Raw genomic sequence first — 20877 nt, 5'->3', positions numbered from 1 at the left:
GATGGTGGAGGCACTGAACCAATATTTTGCCTCTGTCTTCACGGTAGAAGATAATTTAAAAATTCCAAAAATTACAGTTAATGCAGAGGAACGTGGTGCAATAACCATCACTAGGGAGACGTTATTGAATAAACTAATGGGATTAAAGGCAGTTAAATCTCCGGGACCTGATGGCCTCCACCCGAGGATATTAAGGGATTGTGGATGCATTGGGTTTGATAATTCAGAATTCCCTGGATTCTGGAAAGGTCCCGGTGGATTGGAAACACACTAATGCGGCTCCCCTATTCAGAAAGGGAGAGAGGCAAGAAGTAAGAAACTACAGATTGGTTTGCTTGACCTCTGTGGTGGGGAAGTTGCTGGAATCAATCAATAAGGAGGAGATGACTGAACATTTGGAAAGACAAAGCTCAATCCTCCAGTGTCAGCATGGTTTTATGAAGGGTAAAATCATGCTTGACAAACTTGCTTGAGTTCTTTGAGAACATAAACAGCAAGGTGGATAATGGGGAACCTGTGGATATAGTATATCTAGACTTCCAGAAGGTGTTTGACAAGGTGCCACATAAAAGACTGATCCAGAAGGTGACATTGCAGGGGGTTGGGGGTACGATACTAGATTGGATTGAGGATTGGCTGACTGACAGAAAGCAGAGGGGCTAGATGAATGCATCCTTCTCTGGCTGGTGAACTGTAACTAGCGGGGTGCCACAGGGGTCAGTCCTTGGACCTCAGTTGTTTACTTTTGTGAGGGCCACGAAGAATCCAGCACGAGTTTTAAGGATGCAAAGAAATAACATTTACTAACAATAACATATATATACACAACAGCAGCAGCAACTTTCCTTTCTGCCCACTCCTCTCTGCTGGTTCCAAACTGGCCAGCTCGATTTATGCAGGGAGTCTGCTAATGATTTCTCCGCCCCCCCCTTATTGGGGAAGCTCATACTCCCAAAGGATTGTGGGATTGTCATTAGTCCCCAGCCAGTGGTAAGCAGGCAGGTTATGACATTTACAATCTATATAAATGATATGCAAGCAGGGACAGAGTGTAACATAGCAAAGTTTGCGAATGATACTAAAATAGGTGGGAAAGCAGGCAGTGAAGAGGAGATAAAGATTTTACAGATGGATATAGATAGGCTCGGAGATTCGGCCAAAATTTGGCAGATGCAGTTTAATGTAGAAAAATGTGAGTTTATACTTCTTGGCCAAAAAAATAGAAAGTCAAATTATTATCTAAATAGAAAGCAGATTGAAGACGCGCCTGGGCAGTGTCTTTGTTCATGAATCGCTGGAGTTCAGAAGGATGAGAGGGGATGTGATCGAAGCACATTGAATACCAAAAGGGCTTGATAAAGTATGTGTCGACCAAATGTTTCCCCGAGTGAGGCAATCTAGAACGAGAGGTCACAGATATAAGTTGAGAGACGCAAGATTTAGAACTGAAATGAGGAGGAACTACTTCTCGCAGAGGGTGGTGAATTTGTGGAATTTGCTGCCCGATAGTGCGGTGGAATCTGAATCATTAAATGGCTTCTAGATGGAGATAGATATGTTTCTGATTTTAAAAACAGGTTAAAGGTATATTGGGAACAAGCAGGGAGGTGGATTTGAGACCAGGAAGAGATCAGCCATCATCTGATTGAATGGCGGAGCATGCTCGAAGGGCTGAATTGCCTACATCTGCTCCTAATTCCTATGTTTCCCCTTCAATGGCTACAAGAAGGCCTCATTAAAGGCTTCTAATGTCTGAGTGGTGCCAGTTGCTTCTATGAAAAGTACCTCCAGTGCAGGCATGCTGTTCAGGCATCAGGGTTGAAAATGATCCAGTTTTTTTTTTAAATTGCTATCAGATGGAGCACCATGTCTTTCTAGAAAGCACTTCCGAGTGGAAAAAATCCACTGCAGAAAAAATGCAGTTAGACAGGACACCTGCTCAAAAGAGGAAGCCCTTCAGAGTTAATGGACCATGAAGTACTATAAAAACAAACAAAGCTAACCCCTCTCTTGAGATAGCCTTCAGTTGTCAATCGAGAGGCTTGTGAAAGTCAATGGGGCGTGAAATTCAATGTAAACAACCAAGTACAAAGGGATAAAAGCAGGCTTACTACAACGTTGAAGCGACAGAGCCTATTGAGACTTCAAAGGGACTGGAATGCTTCTTCAAGAAACAAGCTGCAGAATGGCTCTGTTCTGTGAGAGGGTTTGAGGACAGACAGGCTGCAGCTGTGCTTTGCCCTGTTATGGGGTGTTAAACATGAAAAGAAACAGTCTTCAAGGCTTCACTTACGCAAAGTGACCCTCATCTCGGGGAGACCCCAACCTGGCCCCCTCCAGCCCAGCACGAGCCCCCCAACCCCCTTGTTGGACCCCCACAGCCTCGAGTCAGTGGCTGCTGTGCCCTTGTGCTTTTTGAAGGTATTGGAGAGGGGTACTTGCTTGCTCTCCCTCGGAGGCCATCGTGCCTGGTTCCCACTTTTAAGGACCAGTAGTGATTCACATTGGCCACCCAATATGCCCAATTAGGCAATTGGTCAATTCTCATTGGTATCCAATATGTCCATTAATCAATTAGTCAATTCTCGTTAGTCACCCAGTATGTCCACTCTCATGGTGCATCACCAAGCCACACCCATCGTAAAGCGACCCGGCTCTTCCTTAATCAATTGCATTATTTTTTTTAACCGTCAAACAGCCTATTTTGCCTTGTCTTCTATTTTTATAACTGACAGCTGGAATGTTACTTTATAAAAAAACACCATTTTCTTTAATGCGCCTGTGATTTGTGTCCCAGGATTGCTTGCACCAATGTTGTGTAAATTAGTCTTTAATTCCTGGAGGGCTGTCTTGCAAACCATGTCGGATTCAAAGTCCCATCCTGAGACCCTGTTCTCATTGTTTCCCCGACAGATAGATGAGCAGGAGTCGGCGAACACGCACAGCTCGTCCTTTGTCAGGCCCTGCAGCATCACACTACCCGTGTGTGAAGAGGGTATATTCAGCCAGGAACTGGAGACACCAGAGATTGAGGAGCGTACCATCTACCCGGTTCACATGGGGAGTACCGGCGAGGCGGAGTGGTGAGTACTGACACATATTCGAGACCTGAGTCCGTGCACAGGCCACAAGGGTAGAAAATGGGGGCTCAGGCTGGCGAACGAGCAACTTTTGAAAGTGAAACGATTGGTGCTAATTTTTGAAGCCAGCATGTCGCTGGTGAGTGTTTGAACTGTTTTAATTTCTCAGGCTGCCAAATAAGGAACGGAATGAGGATATTTATTCTTCAAACGAGTGGTTGGAGTTGAGGTCAGTTCCAGGTGGAAGATTGGGTTTTGGAGTGCTATTTTGAGCATCCGCTGTTGACCTTTTTTGGGGGGGGGGGAATCTCTTTCTTAGCATTCATGCCATGATTTCCACGGGCTAACCAAGTCACGCATAAGCGAAAACCTGTGACTTCACTCCCTGCCCAGATATGGGCAAACAGTTACCTCCTACATTGTGGTAAATTGCTCACTCCACAATTGAGGGAATGCATGCCATTAATTCCACAAGTGTAAAATGCCTGACCTTAACATCTTTATATGCAGACTTAAACTACCTAACACAAAATGGAGTACTTTAGGAATGTAGGTAAAGGGGCAGCACGATGGCACAGTGTTTAGCCCTGCTGCCTCACGGCTCCAAGTTTCGATCCCGGATCTGGGTCACTGTCTGTGTGGAGTTTGCACATTCTTCCCGTGTTTGCGTGCGTTTCGCCCCCAAAACCCAAAGATGGGCAGGGTAGGTGGATTGGCCACGCTAAATTGCCCCTTAATTGGAAAAAATGAATTGGGTATTCTAAATTTAAAAAGAAAAGGAATGTAAGGAAAGGAGATGGCCATTCGGCCCCTCAAGCCTGTTCTGCCATTCAGTTAGACTGTGGCTGACCTGTACTTTAACTCCATCTACCTATCTTGGTTCCACAATCCTTACTGCCAGTTATTACCTATTTCAGTTTTGAAGACTCTCAGACTGAACAACCTTTTGGGGGAGGGAATTCCACGCCAACCCATTTTGCATTTGTGTTGCACAATGCTTCCAGACATGACCATGACAGGCCTTGACCTAAATTTAAGGTTATGGCCCCTTGTTCTAGACTCCTCTCACTGAAGGAAATAGTTTCTCCCAATCTACGCTATTAAATCCTCTGTATCTTCAACATGTCAATTAGATCACCGCTTACTCTTCTAAACTCAATACCAAACTAATCCTTGCAACCTGCCTTAATAATCTAATAACTCTTTTAGTCCAAGTATCTGGTTAAACTGCCCTACAAACACTCCAAGATCAGTGAATCCTTCCTGAACTGTGGTGTTCAGTACTGAACTCAGTACACCAGAGAAGGGTTAACTAGTGCTATTGTCCAGTTAATGGTCCTGTGTTTGTTTCTTCAAAATATATGACCCTCAAAATGACCACCTCTGCATGCTGGGAAATTGGCTTTATTTGTATCGGAAGTGAGCCAGTCTGTTGATTACTGAAGGACAGAAGCAGAAATAATCCCTGTGCCCAGACACACACACACAGTCAGACACACTCACACAGACAGACACACACACAGACACACTCAAACACACACGCACACATTCTCATACACACATGCAGACAGAGACACACAAACACACGCACGCAGACACACATGCAGGCACATGTGCTCACACAGAGATGCACATGCGCATACAGGGACACACAGATACATGCAGCCACACAGACACGCACGCGCGTACTCAAACACATGCACACGCAGACATGGCATGCACACACACATATGTAAATACACGTGCAGGCAGAGACAAACACCCACACAGATGCACACACACAGACATACTCATGCAAACATGTACACAGACACACACACAAAGACACATACACCCATACACAAGGACATACACACATGCACAGACAGAGGCAAAGGCCCTCTCACTTGTCTGGTTTCAAAGGGAACCTCGTAAATCACAAAGGGGCATCTGGCATCCAGACTTCTGAAAGTGATTAAGATCCGGCACAATGAAATAGCCTGGACACAAAATATGTATTAACTCTTTCTCAATGGCAGAGTTGCCCCCCTTACAAAAGCATGGGAGTGGGCACCTCCCTTGTTGATAGGCAATTGACGTTTGCAGCCTGGCAACATTTCCTCTTACCAAGCATCCTCCCACCTCAGCTGCCCCTTCTACTAAAATGCATAACTCCTTCCAGATTGCAGAAACCTCACATTCTCCACCACCGCCCCCAGTGTTGCTGGCGTGGCCTCGACGGTACCTTCTCTGTGGCCACGGACGTGTACAGTTTAGAGATAACACTGCTTTTAAAAATAAATTTAGAATAGCCAATTCTTTTTTTTCCAACTAAGGGGCAACGCAGCATGGCCAATTCACCTATCCTGCACATCTTTTGGATTGTGGGGGTGAGACCCACGCAGACACAGGAAGAATGTACCAACTCCACACGGACAGTGATCCGTGGCTGGGATCGAACGTGGGTCCTCGGAGTTGTACGGCAGCAGTGCTAACCACTGCCACCGTGCTGCCCTTAGAGAGAACACTGCTATGAGAATACTTTTACCACGCAGACTGCAGCGTTTCAAGAACTGTCTCAACAACATTCTGTCACTGGGGGTTACTGGGTTACGGGGATAGGGTGGAGGTGTGGGCTTAAGTGGGGTGCTCTTTCCAGGGGCTGGTGCAAACCCGATGGGCTGAATGGCCTCCTTCTGCACTGTAAATTCTATGAAGTAGGGATTAAAAAAAGACTTGCATTTATATAGCCCTTTTCAGGACCGCCAGACGTCTCTATCTGCTTTACAGCCAATGAAATCCTTTTTGAAGTATAGTCACTGTTTTAATGTAGGAAAGGCAGCAGCACAGTGCACAGTTAGCCTGCCCTCAGAAAGCAACGTGATGATTACAAGGGTAATATACTGATGTCACTATGTTTAAGGGATAAATATTGGCTAGGAAACTGGGGATAACTTCCCTGCTCTTCTTCAAAATAGTGCCGTGGGATCTTCTACATCCAGGCAGGTGGGCCTTGACTTAACATCTCATCCAAAAGACAGTTATACACAGAAAATTTCCCTAATAGGTCCATTATTTTCCCCTTGCATTCCAGCGGGTTCGAGACATATAACAGCAGATCATCCGCTTACAATGATACCCTATGCACCCTTCCTCCCCTTTCAATACCCTGTCACGATCTTGACACCTGGAGCATAATAGCCAAAGGTTCAACAGCCAGCGCAAACAACAGTAGGGACAGCAGGCATCGTTGACTCATGCCTCTTTGTAGCCGGACAAATCCTGAGCTCATCGTGTTCGTCCTCACGCGTACCGTGGGAACAGGATACACAATTGCACCCAAGAAAGGAACGTTGGCCCAGACCCAAACCGCCCCAGGATCTCAAACAAGTACCTCGATTCTACCTGGTCAAAAGCCTTCTCCGCATCTATTGAAATAATAACTTCAGGCACCATTCCCCTAGATTGAGTCATCACCACATTCAACAGTCGCCTAATGTTGCTCGACAACTGTTGCCCCTGAACAAAACATGTCTGATCCTCAGAGACCACCTCCGGCACGCACCCCTGTAGCCGCCTCGCCAGCACCTTAGCCAGCACCTTCACATCAGTGTTTAACAGGGAGATGAACCAATAAGACCCACACTCCACTGGGTCTTTATCCTTCTTTGGGATTAAACAGATCGATCCTGAGCCAGCGTTGCCGGCAGCTCCCTCCGTGCCAGTGAATCATTGTACAGCAGCACGGTAGCACAGTGGGCAGGGCAGTTGTTTCACAGCTCCAGGGTCCCAGGTTCGATTCCCAGCTTTGGTCACTGTCTGTGCGGAGTCTGCACGTTCTCTCCGTGTCTGCGTGGGTTTCCTCCGGGTGCTCCGGTTTCCTCCCACAAGTCCTGAAAGACATGCTGTTCGGTAATTTGGACATTCTGAATTCTCCCTCTGTGTGCCCGGACAGGTGCCGGAATGTGGTGACTAGGGGATTTTCACAGTAACTTCATTGCAATGTTATGGTGACAATAAAGATTATTATTATTATTCCCATGAGATGGGGCGCTAATACTGCCGAACATTGTTTATAAAATCCGGCCCCGATCCCTTCCCAAGCTGCATCGACCCAATGGACTTTGCTATCTCCTGCAGACTCAATGGCGCCTCCAATCCCTGTCCACTCCCCTCTCCACTTCCGGAATACCAGCCCATCTAAAAAGTGCCCCAAGTCAGCATCTTCCCCTCGGGGCTCGGGCCTGTACAGCCTCTGGTACAAGGCCTCAGACGCCTTGTTAATCATCTCCGGTGTCGTAACCAACCCTCTTCCCCCATCTTTCAGCTGAGCTAACTCCCGCGTGGCTGCCAGTCCTCCAACACCGAGACCACCTTCTCACGGTACGCCTTGTCCACCAGGAGCACCAAATCGAATCTCCATGATGGGCTTGGCCCGTTTCGAACCTCACGTCCACAAAAAAATCTATTCAGGAGTATACCTGATGCACGTGGGAGAAGAAGGAAAACTCCCTCTCTCCCGGATGTCTAAACCTGCACAAATCTAAATCTACAACCCCACCCCCCCTTCTGATATATAAATTCCCTCAGCTCTTTTGTCATTCCCAACTGGCCAATGACTTAGGGCTTGATCGATCCATCCTGAAATCTAACAGGCAGTTAAAATCACTCCTTATTAACAATTGATGCAAATCCAGGACTGGGATGGACGCTAGTGTCTTCTTAACAATTCTGCATTGTCCCAGTTGAACGCATTGATGTTCACAAGAACAACTGCCGCCCCCCCCCCCCCCCCCCAAACAAGACCCCGGGTCCCACATCTCACCGGACACCACAAATATCACCCTTTTAATAAACAGAATCAAGACCCCGATTGACATGGAGTCGAACCCTGAGTGGAACGTCTGCCCCACCCGTCACTTTCTTAACCTCGTCTGGTCATTCACCTGCAGGAAAACTACATTCACCTTCAAACTTTTCAAGTGTGCAAACAGCCGAAACCGTTTAACCGAACCGTCCAGACCCTGCATATTCCACGTCACTATCCTGACCAAGGGCTTCTGAACGCCGCCACCCCCCCCCCCCCCAGTCATTAAGGACGGGCGGCACAATAGCACAGTGGTTAGCACTATTGCTTCACAGCTCCAGGGTCCCAGGTTCGATTCCCGACTTGCGTCACTGTCTGGTGCGGATTCTGCACATTCTCCCTGCGTCTGTGTGGGTTTCCTCCAGGTGCTATGGTTTCCTCCCACAAGTCCTGAAAGACGTGCTGTTCAGTAATTTGGACACTCTGTATTTTCCCTCAGTGTACCCGAACAGGCGCCGGAATGTGGCGATGAGGGGATTTTCACAGTAACTTCATTGCAGTGTTAATGTAAGCCTACTTATGACAATAATAAAGATTATTATTTTTATGAACTCCCATCAACTGCTCCACAGGCGGTAGGGCAGGCGATGGCGATGCTCCCGACTTTGCCATGCTCTCAGCTACTGCGCCACGTGGATCCTCCACCTCTTGAGCCAAGGCTTTACTCAACTTCTGCTGGGTGTTGTAACCCGCCGATATTCCACTTTGCCGGGGAAACCAACTCCCTCCAATTATTTTGCACTTTTTCCAGACAAAGCACCCATTACCAAGGTAGAAAGGGCCAAAATCAACGCCTCCATGTCGGAGCCATCTTGTGTGCGACTCATCAGCTGATGGCCGCCACCAGAAGTCCTTAATAGTTATTCTTGATATGTATTTAACTTGCACAATAATGTTAATACCGTGCTTCCATGTGTGTCAGTGAGTACCAGGTGAAGGAGTTGCAGAAGGGAACACAGGAAAAAGGTTACCGTAGCCATGGTCTCCTTGAGAAGCACAGTCCGGACAGCGCCTGCTCTGTGGATTATTCCAGCAGCCACTTTTCCAGCCCTGAACATCCACATGAAGGTTAGAACCCAGAGTGGGTTTTCAATTCATTTTCATTCCTCCCTCTGTGGGGGAAAAGTCTATTCGCGCGTGGGTTTAGTGCTTTCTAGTCCCCTCTGATCGTCAGTTGTTGTTGCTACTGAAACATGGAGTGTCCAGCACAGAAGCAGGCCATTTGGCCCTCCTGATCCTCCCGACTGTAAATGCTGCTCCCATCCCTTATTATCTCATCCGAATGGCATATCCTTCTCTTCCTTTCTCCCCCTCGTGTGTTCATTTAGCTTTCCCTCCAAAACATCCGTGTTAATTACTAATGGCGGAGGGACCTGTCGCCTTCAGTATTGGCATCGAACACTTTCTGTTCCACCGGCGGATGGTTTAGCAGCTCCCTGGATACTGTCCGTGTGGTATTCTTAATTCAGATGAGGCATGTGCATCTGGATCGGTTTGCACTCAGTCAGAAAATATCTCTGCTTGGTTTGGGCTCACAACCAGATCCCAAAGGTACAAGGACATTGTTCTGATCCACTTGCTCCCTCAGATGGTCGGACCGGGTTTTACAGGTTTCTGTAAACCTAGACATTAAGCTGCAGGTAACATTGGTCCATTCGTATGAAACTGCTCGAAGGGAAGCTGTTACAGAGGAAACATGGCACTGGATCCTCCTGGAGGCAGCTCACAGAAGAGGCTGTGCGACTTGGGCCCCCTCAGTGGTCTCTGGTGCCTCTCCTCGGAGCTGCCCATTTAAAAAAAAATGATATTCTTTCATGGGATGTGGGCATCGCAGGCACGGTCAGCATTTGTGGCCCATTCCTATTTGCCCTTGAACTGAGTGGCTGGCCCAGCCATTTCACAGGACGGTTACACACATTGCTGTGGATCTGGAGTCACCTGCAGGCCAGACCGGGTAAGGACGGGAAATTTCCTTCACGAGAGGGCATTAGTGAACCAGCTTTTTCAATTCTAGCTGACTCCTCCGTGGTGGGATTTGAACCCCTATCCGCAGAACATTATCCCAGCACTCTAGGATTACAAGACCAGTGACAACACCACTATGCCACCAACTCTCCCTCCTTGCGTGTCCCTTCACTGGACCATGTGGAAATGCGAACCAGTGTCAATGTTTGGGTTGAATGTGTGACTGGAAGGTCATTACTTCCTATTAATATTACAGATTCCGAATGTACGGAGCCACTGAGCGTGGATGGGATCTCCTCCGACATGGAGGAAGAAGAGGATGAGCTCAGCAGAAGCTTCCCACGGGAGACAGCAGTGCCAAGAACTCCGGATCAGGAAAAGTTCCTGAAGCAACATTTTGGGACCCTGGCTGATGAGAGCATTGGCGGTAAGACTGTTTCCACTGTGGAAATTTTTAATTCGCAATGGATTGTGAGCTTAGCCAGTGCCAGCCATGGAATGTTTTTTTATTATTGATTATTTCATGTGATGGGGGCATCGCTGGCAAGGCCAGCGTTTGTTGCCCATCCCTAATTGCCCTTGAACTGAGTGGCTGGCTCAGCCATTTCAGAGGGCATTATAAGAGTCAAGCACAATGCTGTGGGTCTGGAGTCACAGATATGCCAGACCATGCAGATATGCTGGCAGATTGTCTGCCCTTAAGAGCATTACTGACAAATAAAAAAGATGATTTCATGGTCTCCATTCCTGAGACTAGCTTTTTAATCCTGGATTTTTTCCTTATTAATTGAGTATAATATTCCACTATGTTATTGGTGGGATTTGAACCCATGTTACAGAGCCATCAGCCTGGGCCTCTGGATTACTCTTCTATTGGACATTACCACAACACCACTGCCTCCCCACATGCAGACTTAGATCATGTGGACCTTGGTGTTAGTGATGTTGCAGATCTGGGCAGTTTTATTGGAGTAATTCCTCCTCTCCTTGGAGGACTTGCCCTGCATTCCAACCTACTCTTGCAAACATTGCCCTCTGGCCAGTCATGCATGCGCATAAGATGGCCGCCCTCTACAAACTGCCATATGGTTCACAGAGACAGAAGTGAAAGGCAGCTCTTTTGAGCCCAGAACTCCTATCTGTACTTGGCAGAACTTGCCTAGGTAGCTAATTATGTGTAACCAAAGATTGTTCCTCTGTGTGCTTTGAGTGCTACCAGCCCCGTGCCATCTTCCAAGTATTGGCTTCCCAGCTGAACGCTTATCAGCATTCTGTGATATTTAAACGTTTTGAGTAACTTTTACCCTTATGGTTATATCTGTGTTTCTTTCCTGTGATCTTCTCCCTATCTCTTCTGAAGACAGTGGGCACAATTTAACAAAAAGAAACAGAGTCCCGTTTTGGGCATGAAACGCAGGGTGTTTCTCGGCGCCTGCAGTGCCAAGAATGACCCCGCTATCAAACGGGACTTTGTTTTTTTTGCCTCGGTGAGGAACGCCCTGCTGAAGCCACACTTACCTCACTTTTTTAAATGCCTTCCTGATCAGAGCGGCGTCACAGTGGTTAGCACAGTTGCTTCACAGCGCCAGGGTGCCAAGTTCAATTCCCGGCTTGGGTCACTGTCTGTGCAGAGTCTGCACGTTCTCCCCGTGTCTGCGTGGGTTTCCTCCGGGTGCTCCCATTTCCTCCCACAGTCCAAAGATGTACAGGTTAGGTGGATTGGCCATGCTAAATTGCCCTTAGTATCTAATAAAGGTTAGGCGGGGTTACTCGGTTACGGGGATAGGTGAAGGTGTGGGGCGCTCTTTCCAAGAGCTGGTGCAGACTTGATGGGTCAAATGGCCTCCTTCTGCACATAAATTCTATGATTCTATGATCTCTCGACCTGTAAGCCACTCCGCCGCGGCCAACTTACCTTTTAGTGAATCCTTGAGCCGTCCCTCACCCTACCTCTTAAGGGGAGGACACCCCCAGGTCCAATCCCTGCTTTGGGCAACCTGGCACCTGGGCACTACCAGCCTGGTATTCTGGCAGTGCCACCTGGGAACCCTGCCAAGATGTTAGCCTGGCAGTGCCAAGGTGCCTGTGTGGCAGCAGGAGTGCCAGGGTACCACCCTGCCGAGAGCCGACCACCCAGGGGCCTCTGATGGCCTGGTCCACGTTTGGATTGACCAGTGCTAAACAGTGCCATGGCCAGGTCCCCCAGGTGCGGTTGTTCGTTATGTTCATCTGGATCTCGCCCAGTGAGAGTGAGATCCAGATCGCGGCATCTCGCAAGATATCGTTAGATCGCGCGATTTGTTCCAAGTGTCGCAATGAGAGGCCTCTCGCGATATTTAACAACCTCGTCGCATCACTAAGTTGGGCACGACGATGTCATTCGAGCACGCCCAGTAACTGTTTGCTGGGATACAATGCCCCACTGCTTCCCAGTTCTTCACCGGAAGTAGCCATTCTTCCTCTGTGACTGAGCAGTGAGGGCGAGAGGGGAAGGGAGTCCAATCTGAGAAAACCCTGTCCTCACTCAGCAATAAATATAAATACACAATTAATATCTGTACATGTTCCTACTTGCCAGTAGAGGTCACTGGATGATCTATGAGGAACACTAGCCAATTCTCACCTAAATGTACTAAGAAAGAAACAGCATCCTCCACAACCTCATGATGCTCAAAACACCTTACAGCCAGTCAAGTACTTTTTGAGGCGTACTCACTGTTGTGATGGAGGAAACGCGGCACAGCAAGATCCCACGAACAGCAATCAGTAATGACACAAAATCCGCTTTGACTGATATTGAATTGAGGAGTAAATATTGGTCAGGAGGCTGGGAGTAAGTCTCCCTAGTGGAATCGGTCCCTATAGGTGGCTGTCAGGAGACTCCAGTGGCTGCCTGGAATTAGGAATCCCCTTTCCCTCATCCCTCAGGAGCACTGTAGAGTCTGCACATCGTCAGCTCACTGGGATTAGCATTCAAATCTACTGTGTTGCACTGAGCGCCCTCGCTGTGGTTCTACATTTTTAATAACATATAATATACATTACAGTGACAGTGAAATCTGACCATCGACTGGACAGCCTGAAGCCATTGTTTGTGAGAGAGACTGAAGAGCTTCTCAACTCTCGACTCAGTATTTCAGCAAAGTTCCTGTCTCGATCGCTGACATCAAGCTTCAGGTCAGTGAGAGGAAGTCACCCTGTGGTCCTCAAATAATATCGCATTTGTTTGTGAAAGTGAATACCTAAATGGGGAGGCTGGTGATTCTTTCGGAAGGGGGTCTGTGCCGACGTGGGGGTGAGCACAACCGAAAATAGGTTGATCACAAAAATCCGTGTTTGGTCCACCAAAGAGTTTTAAATAGCGGAAAATATCCAGCAGCATCTGCAGAGAGAGGGAGAGGAACTGGAGGTTAAACATGAACTCTTTTTGCCCGCTCCACAGATGCTGCCTGACCTGCTGAGTATTTCCAGCATTTCCTTTTATTTCAGATTTCCAGTATCTCTAATATTCTGCCTGTGGTTCAATAACTGAAAATGACTTCCAAAGAAACTGTAATGAACCGTTTGCTAATTGTACTGATGGACTGTTGCCAGTTTCTAGTAAATTTGAAAAGCATCCACTCAAAAAATCTTTGAAGTGTGCCGAAAAGGGCCTGTTTAATTTGAAAACCTTCTGCAAACGGTGCAGTTGGCGGAAATCTCCCAGTCATCATTAATTTGAGTTGGGGGATTGATCTGTCGTGTGGCTGAGGCCAACTTTAAGCAGCATTCGTCCTTTAAACCAGCACAAAAAGATTACAGAAGCTCAATTTGAGCCAATTGTAATTCACGCTTCAAATTCTCTGATTCTTTTGTGTGGGTTTGGAGGGCGTTTGGGCGAATTGCATCGAAGGAACGCAGTGCAGGGCCAAGTGGAAACTTCGAGTAACAGTGAGATGAGATACCGAGGCAAGGTTTTCAAGGGTATGTGAAAGGCAGAGAGCCAGAGGAAAGGATGGTAAGTTATGGGGTGAGTTGGCGAGGGGTACAGGTGACTGTTTCCAAAGTTAGGAAGAGTTAAGGGAGGTGTGAAAGTGGGCAGAATTGGTCACGCCAAACACTTGGAGATAATGTGGCCATGGCAGACATCTCACCTGAGGGGTTAGCTGCACATGTGAATGGTGGGGGTAAAATATGATGATGTTGCTATTCTGGCACAAAGAAGTCCATGTTCTCATGTTAAGTGAGGGCAGCTGCTAATATTGGGAGGTTTAGCGTATTATTCTTAAGTGGTTTCCACCTGTCTGGGTGGGGGAGAAAGGAAAAAGGAGACTGTGGGTGGAATTGTACCCCCCTGCCACCAGCAGGGGTGATGGCAGGCAGGGACGGACAATCCACATGGAATTATAAAATCGGTTTCCCGATGTGGGAATTGACGCCGGGAACCTGCGACCCCCAGAAGTCGTGGTGGGGTAACGATGTGTCGCCATTCTCATTCGATCTGTCGAGAAGCCCTTTTGCATTCCATTGTTGGATGGCAAACGAAACCCTGACTGGAATTTTCCCCAATGTCCAATCGTTGTCCACGCCAGGACAATTTTACACCAGTCCCGGACCAGTGTGGTGTGTATATCTGGCAGCACGGTGGCACAGTGGGTTAGCCCTGTTGCCTCACGCGCCGAGGTCCCAAGTTCGAATCCCGGCTCTGGGTCACTGTCCATGTGTGGTTTGCACATTATCCCTGTGTTTGCGTGGGTTTCGCCCCCACAACCCAAAGATGTGAAGGCTAGGTGGATTGGCCCGCTAAGTTGCCCCTTAATTGGAAAAAATGAACTGGGTACTCTAAATTTATAAAACAAAAAGTGTGGTGTGCATATGCCGCGGAGGCCTCCAGTGACTGTGGGCCCTGGTAGATTAAGGGCAGCAATGGGTGGGTGGAGGATCTATCACGTGGATCCGTGAGCTGCAGCTGCCTGGATACCTTTTAAATATAGTGCACGAATATGACGGCAGGGTGATCGTCAGTCTGCCCGCCCCGCCGCGGTAAAAGTCAGGAAACCCCCAGAGGCACAATTAACACGCTCGGCATCATGCGTTTAAGTGCGATTTCTTTCTCGGTTCCAGGCTGAGGAACACTCACAGTTCCTGCTCCCATGTCACGGGACTTAGGCCTGGAACAGTAAATCCCAGCCTGTACCTGTGGTCTCTGGGTTTTTGTGAATAAATCTATGGCTCCAGATTGTTCAGTGAATGAGCACCATATTAGAATAAAAGCAAATGGTGAGGAGAATGCTTAGAGAATGGGAGCACAGGGGAATTCAGTGAAGGCTGAATTTACAGAGTTGGCAGGAAATAAGTGCAAAAGTAGGAATTTTGAGGAATAGTCCTTCAGTATGACACTCAAAAATGTCCCAACAGCTCTTTGTTAATTCGACAAAGTGAATCATTCCACAGAGCTTTTAATTGGTGCTTCTCAATTACTAGAACATGTTTGCTCAGCGAGCTTCAGATGTGCATTGCCACTGTTATAATGATCTTTCACTAACCATCTGTCTCAATGGTCTCCTGACACTGATATTGCCAAGGGGACATCAATCAGGCATAGTTAATAGAAAGCTAAGAAGCTGTAAAGCGTTTAGTAAAATTAAATTTGCTTCTCAATGAGAACATCCAAGAATCCCTGACAGCAACGACATTTTATTCCGACTTCACTTCAGAACACAGTTTTCAGTAGCTTTTGTTGAGTCCTGTACGTTACTGACTAGGTTACGGAGCTCCTTACAAGCTTGAGAACCAGAGTCCATGGGTTTTGGGCTGGGTTGCCCCAGCTGCATGTTTCCCAGCGGCGCGCCGTTCACTGGGGTGGGATTCTCCCCTCTTGCCGTTTGTCAGTGGGATTTCTCACTGAAGCCACCCCACACCGCCGGGAAACCAGAGGGTGGGTGCGCTGCCAGCAGGAACAGAGAATCCCAACAGCCGGAGAATTCCAGCCTCCAACTATGAAGTCATCTAAGAAAGAATGCAGCAAGAGCTACCAGGCCCTCCTTACTGAGAGTCCAACAGTCTACTGTCAAATTACATTGCCCTGAGAGTCTAACACTATCAAAGAGCAACAGACCTCTAACTGAGAGATCAGCACTCTACTGCAGAATAACAGATCCCTAACTGAGAGTCCAACACTTTACTGTAAGGGCTTCAAAGCTCTTTGAATGTGTTGCCCGGTGTGTGATGCTGGAACTTCAGTACTTGTTGAATATGGGTTTACTATTCATCTGCTATTATATCCTCCGACTAGGATTCAATTGCATTCCTGTTAAAGCGATTCAAGCCTCAGAATTGACCTTTCAGGCATTTTGAATGGAGGTCCAATGCACTGCTGGTTACTCTGAATTGGAACATGTGACCTTTAGAAGGATCATAGCTCTGAATGGGAATCTCACACTCTGGTCAACGAATGGTTCCACGTGGCACACAATATTTCCAGAATTGAAGTCTTGGAGTGTTGCAGAAGATTTCCTGCTGTGCTTTACAATCCCCTTCACAATCTGAAATCAACATCGACACCAAGTTTACTGCAAAGCAATTAAATACGCTGTTCCGTGAACTTATTTGACAAACTAGCCATCAGAATTCCATGTATGCTCTGTAATGAGCACTAACAGGGAGTTTCAGTAACACTCTGCTGTTCACCACGCCTCTGTCCGCAGTACCTAATCCTGGCTTCAATTCTTTTACCCACCTGACATTTTGTGCTAAACATGTGCTAAGTCAGCATTTCCCTCAATTTAAGATCCCAGCTAGGTTCCTTCTTGGTAATTTCTTAGTGCCTAACGTATTGATGAAAATCACCCCATTATGGCATCTGGGTGGAAGATTGGCTCAGGAACTATTCATTAAATTTGCCAAAAATAGTCGAAAATGACCTACCTTCTCGTTAGGATGTGAAATTCCCAACATCCTATTTGGTGCCCGTGTTGTTGACATTTTTCTTATTTCAGGAACTGGCCAGATTTTAGTTCCAAGTTCCTCCAGCGTAGTGAGCCTGGACTCAACCAAGTCATGCTCAATGTCTCTAACCGAGAGCAACAAGGAGGGGAGGCCTTCAAAGAAAGTGACAAGCAAGGACTGCTGAAGGGACAAGACTCAGTAGGATACAGAAATGATGATCAGAAACGAGCAGATGATGTAAGCATTGTGTTACATTTAGCACTTTTCAATGCCTTTGCTTGTACGCATTGGTCTCCACGGTTACTGTGCAGTTAAGGCCTTGGTGAGGGTGCGGAGGAAATTTATTAGAGTGGTACCAAGGTTGAGGATCTTCAGTTATGTGGAGAGACTGGACATGCTGGGATTGTTCTCCTTGAAGTTGAGAGAGTTAAGAGGAGATTTGATAGAGGTGTTCAAAAGGGCTTTGATTGATTAATTAAGGGAGAACTGTTTCTGGTGGTAGAGAGAGCAGTTACCAGAGGGTACAGATTTACAGTGATTAGCAAAAGAAACAGGTGACCTGAGGAAAAAGTAAATTTAGTGCAGCGCGTTTTGATCTGGAATGCACTTCCTGGAAGTGTGGTGGTCGCTGATTCAATGGTGGGCTGCGACCTCCGAGTTTCAGGGTAGCTGAACTGGGGCTACCCAACAGGTGTGCTGGGGAACTCCGCACAGACCAGGCCAGACCCAACCCCTTTAAACATATCTGGTTTCGGGCAGTTAGTGCCATAAGAGAGAGGGCGTGGCTTACTGACCTGCGATTGAGCTGCCTGCAACTGTAGGCCCCGGGAGCGAGCTGCTCAACACAAATCTCACCCGGCCTAAATTGGAAGGTCAGACGAGGTGGGATCGCCTGGCTTTCCAGGTAAATACTTTTGAGTGGCGTGACAATCCAACTCAATTGCCATGCCATCGGAAGTTATGGCCCAATACCTTTCAAAACAAAATTGGGATTTATTTTTGAAGGGGAGAATTTTGCAGAGCTATGAGGGAAGAGCAGGGGTATGGGATTGATTGATTGAGCATTCAAAGCACCAGCACAAGGCCAATTGGCCTCCTTCTGTGCAACTCGCCATTAGGAGAATTTGAACCTCATTTTATATCGGTGGGTTTCGTTTTTTTTTGGCTCTCGCCAAACCTGCTGCGAGAGGGTTGGGAGAATTCTTTGCTCCCTGCTAAGTTTGACCTGCCTATTAATCTTAGATGTGGAGGATTGGATCTCCGGAGAATACACTTGTCACCTCAGAGTATTAAAGATTCTGCATTGCCAGATCAGTGTTTATAGAACGAGATGACAACAGTGGCAATCCAACCTTTCCACAGACTGACAGAATAATACAGTGCATAGAGGCCCTTCAACCCAACGAGTCTGCACTGATGCAGTGAGTTTCCAGCAGTGAGTTATAGACTATCCACAGGGCTGCTCAGGAGATGAGGGTGTTGGTGAGTCAATCCAGTGGAGATATTGTCAGTGAAACAATTTGATGGGTGTGCTGGTAGGGCCAATCCAGTGGAGATGTTGGGTGTGAAACAATTTGATGGGCGGGCTGACAGTGTTGATCCAGTGGAGATGCTGTCAGTTAAATAATTTGATGGGTGGGCTGGCAGTGTCGATCCAGTGGAGATGTTGTCAGTGAAACAATTTGATGGGCGTGCTAACAGTGTTGATCCAGTGGAGATGTTGTCAGTGAAACAATTTGATGGGCGTGCTAACAGTGTTGATCCAGTGGAGATGTTGGGTGTGAAACATTTTGATGGGCGGGCTGACAATGTTGATCCAGTGGAGATGTTGGGTGTGAAACATTTTCATGGGCGGGCTGACAATGTTGATCCAGTGGAGATGTTGGGTGTGAAACATTTTCATGGGCGGGCTGACAGTGTTGATCCAGTGGAGATATTGGGTGTGAAACATTTTGATGGGCGGGCTGGCAGTGTTGATCCAGTGGAGATGTTGTCAGTGAAACAATTTGATGGGCGGGCTGGCAGTGTCGATCCAGTGGAGATGTTGGGTGTGAAACAATTTGATGGGTGGGCTGGCAGTGTCGATCCAGTGGAGATGTTGGGTGTGAAACATTTTTTAATGGGCGTGCTGGCAGTGTCAATCCAGTGACGATGTTGTCAGTGAAACAATTTGATGGGCGTGCTGGCAGTGTCGATCCAGTGGAGATGTTGGCTGTGAGCCACGTATCCATATCACTCATTTGGAAATATTAATTCAGAGCAACACATTACTCTTAGGTCTTTCCTATGAGAGTTTGATGTCGAGACTTCCCTATGAGAGATTGCTGTTGAGACTCTCCTACTCTCCTGACAATGATCTTAAGGTAGATTCAAATAATGGGATTAGAGCCACGTGTAAAACTGTGGCTTCTAAATAACAGCAGGTCCAAGTAACGTGCCCATGGATTAGTTAAATTACTGATGGATTAACTTTTTCTCATCTTGTTTTTTTCTGCAGCTCACATTGGAAACAGTGTTAAATTCTGCCTCAGGCAGAACACCAGTGAAAACCGTATTTAGAATGGAACCCAGTGCTGTTCTGGATAAGTCAGTATCTGTCAGAGCCATGTATGCCCAGAGGAAACGGAACCCAGCTCTAGAAACACGGAGAGTGTTCATCGGATCGACAAAGGGGCAGTCAGCTTCGACACATCCTAGTCCCGCTGTGTCACCAGGTCCAACCATGAGAAAGTCCCAATCTGTTCATGACCTGATCCACGAAGGTAAGGAGGAAGGAGACAGTCAGATATATTTACAGCCAAGGAAAAGTGGGTGGAAAAGAAAGCACTTGCATTTATGTGGGGGCCTAGGATGACCGTAGGACGTCCAAGTGCTTTGGGTTTTTTATTGGTTTGAACCCCCCCCCCCCCCCCCCCCCCCCCATTGAATGGCTGGAAGCCCCCATTGGGCCAGTGGAGGTGATGAAGGGTATGGGGGCAATGCAGGCAGGGAAAGCCTGGGCCCGGATGGCTTCTCGGTAGAATTTTATAAAAGGTTTTCGGGGGATTGGGGCTCCTGCTGGTAAAGGTATACAATGAGGCGAGGGAGAAGGGGGAGGTTCCCCTTACATTATCGTAGACTTCCATATCCTTAATTTTGAAGAAGGATAGGACCCTGAGCAGTTTGGGCCCTACCACCCGATAGCGCTGCTAAATGTGGGTGCCAAGTTGTTGGAAAAGATCTTGGCCTTGCGGATTGAAGATTGTGTGCCGGGGGTTATAGGGGAAGACCAGACAGGGTTTGTAAAGGGGAGGCATCTGTCGACGAACATTAGGCGCTTATTGAATGTGATAATGATGCCTTCAAAGGGACAAAAATGTGGAGGTGGCGGTCGCTATGGATGCGGAGAAAGCCTTTCATCGGATAGAATAGGAATACCTGTGGGAAGTACTAGGGTGGTTCGGATTCGGGCAGGAGTTAGTGGAGTGGGTCCGGTTGTTGTATAGGACGCAGTAGCAAGTGTAAAGATGAGTCAGGTGAGTTTGGGGTATTTTAGGTCGCACTGTGGGACAAAGCAGGGATACCCACTCTACCCGTTGCTTTTTGCCTTGACGATAGTCAATGGCAATGGCGCTTAGAGTGTCAAGAGTTATGAAGGGAGGGGGCGGCACGGTGGCACAGTGGGTTAGCCCTGCTGCCTCATGGCGCCGAGGTCCCAGGTTCGATCCCGGCTCTGGGTCACTATCCATGGGGAGTTTGCACATTCTCCCCGTGTTTGCGTGGGTTTCACCCCACAACCCAAAGATGTGTAAGGTAGGTGGATTAGCCACGCTAAATTGCCCCTTAATTGGAAAAAATGAATCGGGTACACTAAATTCTTTTTTAAAAAGAGTTATGAAGGGATGATGCAGGGTGGGGGGGAGCACAGGGGCTTACTCTATGCGGACGATCTGCTGCTTTATATATCAGACCCACTGGAGATATTGGGAGGGATGATTAACATTTTAGAGGAATTTGGCCGATTTTCCGGATATGAGTTAAACATGGGGAAGAGTGAGGGTTTTCTGATCCAGGCAAGGG

At 47.5% G+C, this 20877-nt stretch overlaps 1 protein-coding gene across 1 annotated transcript in view; it reads left to right on the top strand.

Annotated features, from left to right (window-relative positions):
* Positions 1–20877, top strand: part of mapkbp1 (mitogen-activated protein kinase binding protein 1) — a 339461-nt gene that overhangs the window by 300202 nt on the left and 18382 nt on the right. The window contains 6 exon segments of the mRNA XM_038783933.1: positions 2914–3083; positions 8849–8994; positions 10148–10318; positions 12939–13068; positions 16869–17055; positions 19316–19580. Of these exon segments, the coding sequence (XP_038639861.1) occupies positions 2914–3083; positions 8849–8994; positions 10148–10318; positions 12939–13068; positions 16869–17055; positions 19316–19580 (1069 nt within the window).

This window comes from Scyliorhinus canicula, chromosome 2, assembly GCF_902713615.1.
Source record: "Scyliorhinus canicula chromosome 2, sScyCan1.1, whole genome shotgun sequence".
Classification (NCBI taxonomy): Eukaryota; Metazoa; Chordata; class Chondrichthyes; order Carcharhiniformes; family Scyliorhinidae; genus Scyliorhinus; species Scyliorhinus canicula.
The sequence above is the reverse complement of the archived record's forward strand: the minus strand, read 5'-3'. Positions and strand labels throughout refer to the sequence as shown.